The 13239-nt window shown below is 36.5% G+C and overlaps 1 protein-coding gene across 4 annotated transcripts; it reads right to left on the reverse strand.

The window, feature by feature from the left end:
• Positions 1 to 1933: 1933 nt before the first annotated feature.
• LOC142641076 (uncharacterized) lies at positions 1934 to 8998 on the reverse strand. 4 transcript variants are annotated; one of them, XM_075815447.1, is made up of 11 exons: positions 8855 to 8998; positions 8621 to 8708; positions 7125 to 7227; positions 5664 to 5767; positions 5267 to 5335; positions 4653 to 4768; positions 3893 to 3947; positions 3617 to 3737; positions 3306 to 3353; positions 3082 to 3176; positions 1934 to 2351 (listed from the first exon to the last, which is right to left on the reverse strand). In XM_075815447.1, the coding sequence occupies exons 4-11, from the start codon at positions 5757 to 5759 to the stop codon at positions 2250 to 2252; spliced, it is 702 nt and encodes a 233-aa protein (XP_075671562.1). In that variant the 5' UTR covers positions 5760 to 5767; positions 7125 to 7227; positions 8621 to 8708; positions 8855 to 8998; the 3' UTR covers positions 1934 to 2249. The 4 variants fall into 4 exon arrangements, with proteins under 4 accessions (XP_075671562.1, XP_075671561.1, XP_075671559.1 ...); XM_075815446.1 differs by having other exon boundaries at positions 7125 to 7301; XM_075815444.1 differs by lacking the exons at positions 8621 to 8708; positions 8855 to 8998 and adding an exon at positions 8025 to 8406.
• Between the last annotated feature and the right edge of the window lie 4241 nt (positions 8999 to 13239).

Here is a 13239-nt window from a genome sequence, read left to right on the forward strand (position 1 = left end):
GTTTGGTTCTTGTTCTCAGATGCATATCTCACTTTTGAAACTCAAATTTTTGATAAATTGGTGGAGCCCACAAACTGTGGCCAGTCGGAACGGTAAACCCTTTACCCGCGTCCTTCTTCTCTCTTTATATCTCACTTCATTTTTCGCTCAAACATGAAGCACAACACCCACATAAAAATTGCAGAGCAACTTCTCTGTACTCCACAAAGACAACCAATAAAAAAAATGCACAGAAAGAACAAGAACCTTGCCACTCATTCTTTACCCTCATGCTTCTCATCTGTCCTCTTTCCAATTCTTTTTTTTTTTTTTGTTCTGTCTCGCCTCCTCACTTCCTCGAACAACCTTGCCAGAGATGAGTATAGCAATTATAAAATTCCCAGGAATTTCATATAAAGAATAGCATCGATTTTCATAAATTTTTTTACATTCATTTTCAGCTCTAGTGATGTTAAATACTACTGGAAATGGAGGAACATGGAAAAAAAAAATCAAAATAAAACCCAGTAGCTTCGGGCATGTAAACAGATGGAGGGGCTGAAGTTGGGTCTCACCGAAAAGCGGAATCGGTGAACGGAGCTGACCTGCTGGAGCTCGGCCTTGTGTTGATCGGCGTTTTCTGGAGTTTGTTCAGTGGTTGAAGTGTGCTGTGGGTTTGGGAGAAGGAAAAGGGAAAGTAGTGAGACGAAGTGCAGTGAGGGAAAGTAGCTTTTGGTTAGTTGGGAAAGTTATGAGAAATTATATCCGTTGGAGCATCTCAGCCTGCAGTGATGTAATAACACACTGCTGTGGGACCCAATAGCATGTGAAAAATTACGAAATTGCCACTGAGTTAACAAACTCGAAAACAAATTTTAGTAGTTTTCGAAATTGGTAACTCAATACTCTAAGTACTCAGTTTTGTTACCTGAGTGAGCACACCCAAAAATCATCCAAACAATGTTATGGTTGTAGGCCTCACTAATTTTGGGTTATGAGTTAACAAAATTCAGTTTTGTAAAATTCAAACAAGACCTTAGTACCATTGTTTTAAGTGGGCCTATGGCTGTTTTTGAGCTCTTATAATAATAATAATAATAATATTATTATTATTATTATTGGTTAGATTTTCATATCATTCTAAAGTTCCTTAAATCTTAACATACAATGATTCATGGTACTTTTGGTCTTACAAAAATTTGAAGGCTCACAACACTTTAGTCTTTTACAACAACTAAAATTTAATTTATGATACCCTGATTATTTTTTGGGATACTTATTAGGTTCAAATAGATTTCATTTTTCGCACTACCTTACAACTCAAAGTAATGGGTCCCATATTTTAAACTTAAAACAACTATATAATAAAAATTGCACTAAATCTTTATTGTCATTATCCCTCTTCCCTCCACTATCTTTTATTTCCTTAATCTATGAACTCTTTCATAATATCAAATTCTAGATTTTTGTTATAAATTTAAATTTTAAACAAGTCATAGAAGAGAGAAGAAAGTTGAATTCTACAAATTTTTAAAAAACAATCAATGCTGTATAAATCAATTATTTTAAGTAATTACATTAGTAGGTGTATAAACTTTATGTACTTAGTTTAATCTTTAAAATTGATTGCTCTTAGCTGTTAATTGATTATTTTTATTCTTTATTTTAATAAAAAATTAACGAGTAGATGGCATGGGATGCCAGAAAATGCAATGTTTTAGATAATTTAAGGACTAACAAAAAAGAAATTTTAAATTTTAGGTATGCAAAATAAAATTCATGCGAACTAGACAAGAAAACAATATTTGAGGTTTCCGCATGCTATAGCAAAATGTAATCCATGACTAGAACTCCAGTTTGACTGGAGATGGAAGCTGCAATCTCTGGTCCATTCATGGCCTAAAAAGCTTACTTTGCTAATAAAATGTGTAAATTTCTAAATCTATGTCAATTCGCTAATCTAGCTAGATTTTCTTCTAGCGTTTTTTTTCTTTCAAGAAAGAGGAAAATTAGCTACAATTAATGGAGTTACAAAGTTTATTATAAATCCGGCCTCCGATACCAGCTGATTTGAAGTCCATTTAGAGTACACAATTCAGCTATCAAACCTCCAAAAATGGCACGTATAGACTCACTAAGAAAATCCTCGGGAAGATCTCCTTGTTCAATACACCTCAAGATAACCCTCATCTTGAATTATCTGCATTCATAACAAATTTGGCCAAGTTTGCGTAATAATTTAGTTGCTTTTGAAGAGCTGAAAGGCAAATTTACTGGTACAACAAATTGTAAGCTGGAAGATCTTGTATCCTGTAAATGTCTTCTAAAGACAGCTCTCTTTCCAACTGTGTCCGAGTTACTTGTAATACCTCCTGAAGAAGTGGAACAACAAACAATTACCACACTAGGGTGCCAGCTGAAAAGAACAAATGAAGTAGCTTAAAAGTATTTTGGGATGTCATGTTAGTTATACTAATTATTTAGAAATAAATTCATTGGCAAATAACAGTGTGGAAGAAAGCTGAGAAGCTAGTTGCCATGAAAAAAAAAGGGCAAGAATTTTGGGACATACTAACAAGGGACAGAAAAGAAAATTAGACCTTGTTTGGAGTGAGATGAGGCAATGTCTATAAGGGGAAAACTGGCAAAGAGTAAAGGCATTGTAGTCATTATGAAATTTATAAAACAAACAGGTTGACACCAATTTAGGGACCTTTTCAGACAGTTCACGCAACAATGATGCTAAATATATTGTTCTAAACACTTAAACCTCATTTCAATTGGTGGAAATATTTCCACAAAATGGCATGGCTTCTTCTACTCTTTCTCATTTTCTCTTTTATTATCCTTCTGATAGACCTCTGGAGATGCAGGCCTGAGGCAGTATAATGTTGTGCTTCTTTCAAACTATAAGAGTATTCATAATGTGATACAGTCAAGGACATTACCCTATATAATTTGAAAGGGTTTGTGCAAGATTTCAACAAGAAGCTACAATTATGGTGCTTAGAAAAGATATATTAGCAGTATCTTAAAGTGGTAGACATGGCTTTGAACTACTTAAATAATTTTGAGATTTCAATGGAGAGAGAGAGATTGTACATTAAACTCCATGTAGGATGCATGCATTGCAAGCCATTGAGCATCCATCATTTCAAAAGCAATACAGTATAGTACATCAAAGGCTTCTTCATCCTCTGTAGTTGAGAACATGCAAATCAAGAGTGGAAATCATTGTGAAGGCCAGAATTAAAAACCTGAAAGCAAAATTTTTATAAATTTTTTGACCTTTGAGTGGCACCTAATTTGAGCTCTAATAGATTTACCTCCTAATAATTTAGCAAAATTGATTCCCGGAAGACATCGTGGTTTTACTGCAAAAGAGACCAGAAGAATGATTAACATTTGATCTATGTTTTCCAAGGTCTTAAGGTCACAAAAAATGAGTATACAGCCCAATGCAGCTTTAAAGTCCAAATGCTACATTATTAAACCAAGGAAAAATATACTCAATTAAGTGCTATGAAGAAAATAAGATAAAATTAGGTTGTCTATATTTTATACCCAAATCACCACAATTTCAGTGGACAAAATAACAGAAAATGGTATCAGATGATGACTAAATTTGTCTACAAACCTGAGCTTAGATCCAGCATCCGAATCAGCATAAATGTTACGTTAATGCCAGCAACAGCAAAGGGGTATTCCCAATCTGCTCGCGTCCCTTCTTGCTTGAATAATAACCTATGAAAAGATGCCTTCATTTTGATATTTACTATGATTAGTAATAATCCATCTTTAGTGCAAAGACAGGCTAGTAAAAAGAAACACAGAACACAAGAAATGAAAGAGAACACAAACAGATTTTGTTAGTATAATTTTCAGGAGCTGAACAAACAGGTAGAAGGCATACCGGGTAAGTCCTGGAGAAAAACAGCAAATTCTCAAGGGAAACAAAACCGCAACCCCTAAGGAGAGCAGATCAATATGAGACAAAATACTTTTGAATTGCTGGGAGGGGGTAAAAAAAAGAGAGGAGCAAGACGAAGGATAATTGGATAAAAAGCATAGAGCTACTGTCTAAAATGGTTTTACTTATTAAATTTATTTATTAATCAATAAAAAAAAAAAAAACAGATTCAGTTAAGAAATGCCAAGGGTGTGCCTGCAACATTTTCATATTATTTCATGTCTTTTCTACCTATCATGTGGTACTTCAACATCACATACAACCAAAATCCACATATGAAGATGTTTAGTCATCTCCAGCAAAACCACAGGAAAGCTATTACCAACTTGGATTATAGAAGACGAAAATCAAATCATATCTCAAAATCCATGAAAGAATAAGTTTCACAGAACAAGTGTCAATGGCAGTGAGTAATTATATGGACTCTTCAAAGTGTTATGTAGAAACATAATGGAGTTAATACATTTTCATGTGCTGTCTACTCACTATGGAACATATCTCCTATTCTTCCTTTGAATATGATGATTTTATGTAATGATTAACAGGGTAATACAAACTAGTTTGACCACTCCTTATGTAATGGAGGCTACTAGTTTGAATCTCCCATTCCCACTCCCTTCATTCCAGAGTTATCGATAAGATATAGATAAATGACCAACTAAAATGTAACACAAACTACCAATAAAAGTGATGTAACTCGTACCTGAAGTCAGTTGATGGATTAGGACCTTGCCAACCCATCTCTTTCCACTGCTCAGAAATCAAACCATTGAGAGCAATATTTGGAAAGGCAGCATGCCACAATGCTCTAAGGGCTTCCTGTTAATAAGAAAGAACATTATTGACATAGCATTAAACTGTGATGAAAACTAAATTAAGATAAAACTTATAACCATGTGCTTCAGTTGAAGAAACTGTGTGAGAAGAAAAATATGTGGATGAGTTAGCGCAGTGATTGTAGCTAAAGTCACTCCAGAAACAGCCACAAAGATTTAAAATACAAACCGACAAAATTTCATATGCTGATTTTATATCCATAGTGATGAAAACCTATATGAACCATGGATTTGTAAACCTAGTCATAAAAATGGTAAACTAAGGGGGGGGGGGGGGGAGAGAGAGAGAGAGATTTGCCTAAGAAGGTCAAGTTTCTTGTTGATGGTGCACAAATGAAGATCATACTTATAAGAAACACTAAATTCACATCAGATTTACATATAGCTCAAGTTCATTGAACTCATCATGAACTCGTCACAGAAAGAAAAGTAGGAAAAATTATTAAGAAGAGACAGAAATAGCCTGACTGAAGAAAAATACTTGATGATCTGGGCGAGTCTCGTCAAATGGTACTTGTATTCTTTCTTGGAGCCTCTGAAGTCTTTGTGCCTGGGAAGAAGTTTAAGAACATAAAAGTTTAGTGAGGCTGAGAATGCCAACTAAAGAGACATCAGGTCATATCATTGCAAAAACCATCCCCAACTACAAATTGATTATTTTAACTAATGCAAAACCAATTCCAAAAATTATTTCAGTGAGATGTCTTCACACTAAAGAAAAGGGATTTTAAAGTAAAAATCTATAGAGGGAGAGAGAAAGGGAGAGAGAGCAAACAGACGGAGGTGTGCCTTTGTTAACAACCACAAGATCAGAAGCAAAGGTGGGCCAATCAAAGAATGCAAGGAATACTATTACACTGCAGTAACATCCCATTTACCTGGAGAGGACTCAAAGGGTAGTCGCTAAACTTCTCATTGCGTTTGTTGCTTGAGCGATTAAAGAGTGCTCCTACCCACGATCGTGGTCCAACCATAGCATTAGCTACAACCACCAAATGCTGATCAGTGAAAAACGAGAATTCTTGTCAAATGGAATGACATAGGTTAGGTCATAAAATAACATTGGAAAATTAGTTAAAAGATGATCTTAAATCAATAATTTTACATTCTATAATATGTTCCAAGCTATAAAGTCTAACATGGAAGATGGAAAAGCAGAAATAGAGTGTCTTGCATTCAAAATTTTCAAGAAAGCCATCATAGTAGCTTACCGAAAAGATAATGAGCCCACCAGTGGCCGGGGTACAAAACAGAGGTAGCTCTCTCACTTTCCAAAACCCACCAAAACATTGGCAGGTATAACAAAACAATCATCCATAGAAAAATAGTCTGATTTTTGTGTTCCAATAAATTGAAATTGGTTAATCAAAATCATTCGTGAAATATTAAAACCATAATCATGCTTGAACTTGAGCCCTAATAATGTGAGTTGAATTATCAAGAACACTTCTGAAATTATTTCTTTTAAAAATAAGGTATTCCCGAAACTACTTCTAATAGTTGGACATCATGAACATTCCTGAAACTTCACTTGATCTAACAGTCCATTGCTCAGTTAGCAGTAATAAATATCCTTTCCACAAAGGAGAGGCAATATGAATGGTAGTAGTACTATGCAGGTCAAGTTAAATACATGTCAAGCAGATTAGCCATTAAACAATAGAGACCAGTTATTCATCGGCTGTGATTTCATTAAACAGAGTCTTTGTTCGTTTGGAGTTTGTTTGCACTTGTTCTAGACTTCTTTTGCATAGTTATTCTTCTGAAGAAGTCTCATTCATCAAAAAATGGATTGGCAGTTGTGTTGGGGGGGGGGGGGGGTGAGGGAGGTTCACCTTACAATTTTTCCATGTTTTAATTAGCAAACTAAACATCATCGAAAAGTAGATTGACTGTTAGAAAGGCATGAATTAGAAACCTAAGGCATCTTGTAATTCAATATGATAGAAAAAGGTTAACAATCCTACCTATCCTGATCTCTTAAATTTGTTGCCAATCAAGGAACTAATGCCACTAACTGATTAAGAGAAAAGATTCTTGTTAACCAAATCAATTTGTGCTTCTTGGTTTCATTTTGATTGCCTAGACATTTCCAGGAATTTTTCTATGTACTGTTTGCCAGGAAAATTCATTTTAAAGTTATCGTAATAATCGTGCTATTATCCTTTATGTATTGGATTTAACCTAGCATGTATAATGTATTGGAAATGAAAAAGTAGGAATTAATTAAATATTGAAATTCTATGAAACTGAATTGGAGAAAATTATAGATTACTAACACATGGCTTTCTGTACAAAAAATAAAACCAAAAAAGAAGAGTACAGTAAACTCTACTTACCAAAACATTGAGTAAACTGTGATATTACATGAGTGGAACTATGTGACCATTCCAACTCTTCATCACACTTCTTCTGTCTCCAGTATATTTCATCCTCATCAACCTACATTTGAATTTTGAATGCGCCTTTAACTATAAAGTAGATCCAAGATACAAGACTATAGACAATGGAGTGACCTGCCCAATTCATTAACATCTTTAACGTAACAAGTTGAGGTTTCATTATCTAAATTAGTCAAAATGAACCAATTTTCTGGGCCAAATAGAATGAAGGGCTACAAATGTAGCACTCGTATGCCCTGGTTTATCAACATTGTGCATGTACATGGCTATAAAGTTAATAAAGCACAGAAATAAAAAAGATAATTTAACTCATGATAAAGATATAAACGGCTTCAAAACTTCTTAAGTACTGACTTTCTACTTCTAGTATTCATGACATATAGCAACTCAAGGTTAGCATTACAGGCAGAAAAGCTTGCAACAACCAATAGCGATGTCAATTTTCATCACAATGTGCAAAAGTTTTACATCAGATGTGTAATAGAGAGATTGTGAGTTAGTAGGCATTCCTAGGAATCACCACCTGAGAATCATATTAGGCAGAGGCAGAACAAGGGGGGAAAATAAAGCTTCATAAATGAACTACAAAACTATAAGCAAGAGAAGTAGAAAACCCAATCCGTATATATTAGGTAGAAATGCAAGCGACAAAGAATTGCAAAGCTGATTATTGTAATTAAGAACAATTTTAATCAGAGGGCACGTAAGCATTCTTAATAGATAAGATTAACAAAGGCACATTTTAAGCTAATGGTCACTTCTAAGAGGCTTCTAAGTCCTAAACCGTCAACATTGGCTTGAAATTAATAATGTTGATAGAGGAGGGGTTGGGTTTACTCTGTGAAGAGAAGAGCAAGAACGAAAGCATTGCCTACGCCTCCTTAATCTCATGAGGGGACCAAACCAAAACCAAGATTGAGATTCTTTCACCCTTTTTAACCGAAAGCAAAAGGCATAAAGACAAGTATGTTTTTTGAAGAAATGGGTGACATATAATTGCACCCAACTCATGCTCTCCTATTTTTCAACTCCCATCATTTTGGTTCCCTCTCTCTTTTCTCTCTCATTCTTCCTCTCTCTCTCTCTCTCTCTCTCTCTACCCCTTACAAGTAAGAGAGAGAGAGAGAGTCTCGAGAAAGAAATATAATTATGGTATACATATACAGGCATACCCAGAAGCCAAAAAGACGCAACCTTTTTTTTTCCTGAAAGGTTTTAGATTTAAACAGCGCAATTAAAGGCCTCCTTTTGTATTAGTCTGCATTGTAATATAAAAGAAGATGGAAAAAGTGGAGGTGGGTGTCTTTGCTCTTCTTCATAAAATCAACATTAGCATACATACAAGACAAAACTAACATCCACACAAAGAAAGGTAGAGAGAGAGAGAGAGAGAGTATGCAATCGAATACAAAAAAAGTCAAAGAGAAAAGTACCTGTCATGGTATCTAATGAGACTTGGTGCCGATGGTGATGAGGTGGGATCCACTTGGAGAAAGTGGTGGGACCAGAACTGAAACAGGCCTAGGAAGAAGAACAAGAAGAAGAGGAAGAAGCAGAAGCAGAAGCAGAAGCAGAAGCAGAAGAAGAAGAATGTCATTTTTCATTATGTTTTTTCCTTTGTTCTTCAGGAGTGATTTGGCATACAATACAAACAAACAAACACACACCGTTAAGGAAGGGTTGAGTTTTGTGTTGTGTTGTCCGTCTCCTTTTGTGCTGTTTCGTTGAAAACCAGCCAATTTCCTATAAACAAGGCACAACCGTAGCTCTCGGGGTGCTTTGTTTTTGTTTTGGTTTGTGTCTCCCTGACCTTTCTTTGTGGCCCATCCGCGTGCTCTTAATGCATGATGGTCAGCATCTGAGTTGGTCATTCATTCCTAGTACTCTAAAAAAGAAATTGTGAGGTGTTCACGATGAGAATTTACAATAATACTATTAATTCTTTTTGGTATTGAGGATCTGACCAAATGTGATAATGATAATCTTGATTTTAACAAAAGAATTTGATCGTTGTACTCATTTTCTTATGATGGAAGAAAAATTTGATTTTTATTCTTCCCTTTGAACTAATGAATTCCAAACGAAGTTATTGCTCCATTAAAGTAATCGATGCATACTTATGGTGTCTATTTATTGATGATTGCTCTGTTTAACTTCTTATTAATATATCAATTGATTTTTTTTGTATAGATTATATTTGGGTCTAGGTGCTTTTTTAGATGAGAGCTAATTAGAACCTATTTTTTATCTTTTAAATTTTTTTTGAGAAACTAAAAAAGGGGACTTGCGTGTGGTAGTCATTGTCCCACACTCCATGTGATTCATGGAAATATATAAATATTATGTAATATGAGGTGTAATATATAAAAAGTAAAAATTATTTCAAGTATTATCTATTTAAAAAAAAAAAAGATTTCTACAAGTATTTTTTTTTTTAAAATCTTTTTATCTCTACAAATTTATCATACTATTATTATTATTATTATTATGGTTGATTACTCTTTTTTAAGGTGCACCATATTCATCTAACTTTTGTTTTGTGTGTTATATTTACCTAATATATTATAGGTTTCAAAATTATTATTTAAAATTTTCATCTCTTATGGAATAAGGAGATTATTATAATAATAAAAACTCATCATAAAATTACAATGTTATCTTAACTAAAATTAAAATGAAATCGTAGGAATAAAAGATAAACTTTATAATAATTTATTACTCAAAAAATTAGTAGACATATTCAAATTCATAGCCATGTAGATTGTGTTTTGATATAAACTCAAATTCCTATTTCCAAAAGAACTAAATATTAACCCAAACCAAAATTCAATCAAAGCAAAAAAAGGGAGAGAGAAGACTTTGTGATGAGAAATGATATTGAATTTATACAAAATAAAATAAAAAGAAGAAGGGTCAAAATATAAGAAAGACAAAAGGATATAAGAAGCGTAAGGGTAAAGTGGAGAGTAGTGGGAAGATAAAGAGGCAAAGAGAGAGTGAAAATGTTGAAAAAAATGTAATAGTAAATGTGGGCAATAGGGAGAAGATGAGTTTAAAAAAATTATAATAGGAAGTGTGGGGGTAAAATAAATAAATAATATATATATATATATATTTGGGCCTTGGGTCTGATTTGGTGGTGCAAGTCTGTCCAAGCAAAGTCTTTGAGGCCCACAGGCCAGTTTACACTACGAGGGGTGGAGGAGTTGTCCGAGAAGGAGTGTATCCTCCGACGGGTCCAATAAAGGTCATGGGCCATGCCAAGGGGTTTGGGGACAGAATTCCGGGAGATCTGTTAGGTAAAGGCGTGATCCAGGAAATGGTTAGAAGGAAGAACGTGTGAAAAATATCAGAGGAGAAAAAGCTGCTACTGCCGCATTAAAGACCCTGCACCTACCTCCCTGGCTGCATTAATGGAGAAATGACCTTTGAACAATGAGGTTCAGGCCTCCAGCTGATATTTGAAGATTTCAGGAAGGTGCTGGGATGGGACAAGTATCTGATGAAAAAGATTTGTGATACACGTGGAAGGAGAAAGGAAGAAGGAGATTGATACGAGGGAACGAGAGAGATAAAAAGGAGGGGAGGAAAAAAGATAAGAAAGAGAACGATAGTTGGAATACGGCTCAAAAAAGAAAAAAAGGCAATACAAGTAGTCCTTGGGTTACGTCCGAGGAGAGTTTCTTTGCTCTTCCCATCTATGGAACACGCAAATAACGGCAATCTAGCCTGATTTTTCTCTTTACCCAATATCCATAGTCTCGGTTTTTAAGTCCACGTTCTACAAATTTTATTGTATAAGGCTCTTTGGGCTTGAGTCTGTCTAGTGATTGGACCGGGCACAAATTATGCACCTACAATTGGCACCGTCTGTAGGGACCTAGTGCTAAAGGAATTGGAACATTATGGCAGGTTTAGGTTCACCTCATGCAGAGTCCTAGGGGTCCCAGCGTGAGGATCACTTTGAGTGTCTTGAGCGTTAGAGGGATCAAGAGGGAAGTGTGCATACAGTACACCCCGGTGCAAGCCATTCGCGTGGTGGAAGCAGAGCCACCCATGAGGATGATGCTAAGGCCATGCAGAAGGAGATTGACCACCTTAAGAAAAAGTTTCGCCGTGTCAGACGAAGGTGAGCCTCACCTCCTTCCAATCCTTCCTTTGGGGGCTCCCAATGAAGCAGTTATAGTCCAAGGTCCAGAATTCCTCCTAGTGAAACCTTCTCTTACGAGAAGGATGAGCTTCTGGGTCGTAGGCATAAAAAGTTTCCCTCCACAGGCTGGGGAAATGACGCTATGAGCAGGGCGTTGCATCAGATCTCCAAATCCCCTTTCTCATGTAGGATCGAGAAGGGAAAGCTTTTACGATGGTTCACCCAGCCCACTTTCACCATCTATAATAGCAGGACGGACTCAGTTGAGCATGTGAGTCATTTTAATCAAAGGATGACGGTACACTCTCAAAACGAAACCTTGATGTGCAAAGTCTTTCCCTCTAGCTTGGGACCTGTTGCTGTGAGATGGTTTAACGAGCTGAAGGCAGGTTCTGTTGATTCTTTCATGGAACTCACTAGGGCATTCGCGTCTCGATTCATTACATGCAGCAGAGTTCCTCGGCCTTTGGACTCACTGTTATCTATGGCCATGAGGGAGGGCGAGACCTTGAAAACGTATTCCGACAAATACTGGGAGATGTTTAATGAAATTGATGGTGATTTTGACGAAGTGGCGATCAACACTTTCAAGGTGGGCCTCCCAATTGATCACAATTTAAGGAAATCTCTGACCAAGAAGCCTATGCAGAGTGTACGTCGGCTCATGGATCACATTGTCAAGTATAAAAGGGTTGAGGAAGACCAACAACAAGGTAAGGGTAAGGTGAAGGTTATCCCTCAAGAGAGGAGGGATTTCAGGTCTGATAGGTATAGTAACAACAGGCTGAGGAGAGATTTCTCTAGGCAATCTGGTTCAGCCACTCTTCAAGTAGTTAACACAGTATTTCGAGAACTAGTGCACCAATTGTTGGAAAAAGTCCACAAGGAGCCCTACTTCAAGTGGCCTAGTAAGATGGCTAGAGACCCTGTGAAGCGGAATTAGAACCTTTTTTCCAATACCATTAGGATGTATGCCATACTACTAAGAACTGCCGGACAATTTGGAATCATTTGGAACAGCTAGTAAGTGAAGGAAAGTTAAATTAACATTTGTATTAACCCAACGGACAAGGAAACCATTCGGGTCCAAATAATCAAAAGAACAACTCATCTCGGCCACCCTTGGGAATGATTAATGTCATCTTCGCTGCATTTGGCAAGACTGGCTCTTGTCCTACAAGGGTGATGACGGTGTCACATATTTCGGCCAAGGAGTCTGGCTCGAGGCCAGAAAGGATCAAAGGGAGTACACCTATTTTGTGATTCTCGGATGAGGATAACGTTGGGACCATTCAACCGCATGACGATGCCCTAGTGGTTACATTAAGGATAGGAAATTATGACGTGAGGAGAGTGATAGTTGATCAGGGTAGTGGTGCGGATATTATGTACCCTGACTTATTCAAGGAGCTTAAGTTAAAGCTGGAGGATCTCACTCCCTATGATTCGCTGTTGATAAGCTTTGAAGGGAAAGCTGTCATACCTAAGGGACAAATTTGTTTGCCTGTACAGTCGGGTCTTGAAACAGTTGATGTAGATTTCATTGTGGTTGATGCATATTCCCCATACACGGCCATCGACGCAAGGCCTTGGTTGCATGCTCTGGGTACTGTCTCATCGACCTTACATGTTAAGGTGAAGTTCCCTTCGAGTGGATTGATTGAAGAAATTCTTGGGAGCCAATCAGTGGCAAGGCAATGCATATCGGCTGCAGTGCTGCATCAAGCCAAATTAGAATCCTCGGCCTTGGCTGTGAAAGACTTATAGCAATTAACAACTCTGGATGCGCTTGGTGAGGTGACAACAGAGGTGGCAACGTACGAAGAGTTAGAAAGATTTCTTATTGACGATGACCCTAAAAGATTCTTTCAGGTTTGTGGTCGATCACCGCATCAAGAGAAA

Source organism: Castanea sativa, chromosome 6 (genome assembly GCF_040712315.1).
Source record: "Castanea sativa cultivar Marrone di Chiusa Pesio chromosome 6, ASM4071231v1".
In the NCBI taxonomy this organism is placed as follows: domain Eukaryota; kingdom Viridiplantae; phylum Streptophyta; class Magnoliopsida; order Fagales; family Fagaceae; genus Castanea; species Castanea sativa.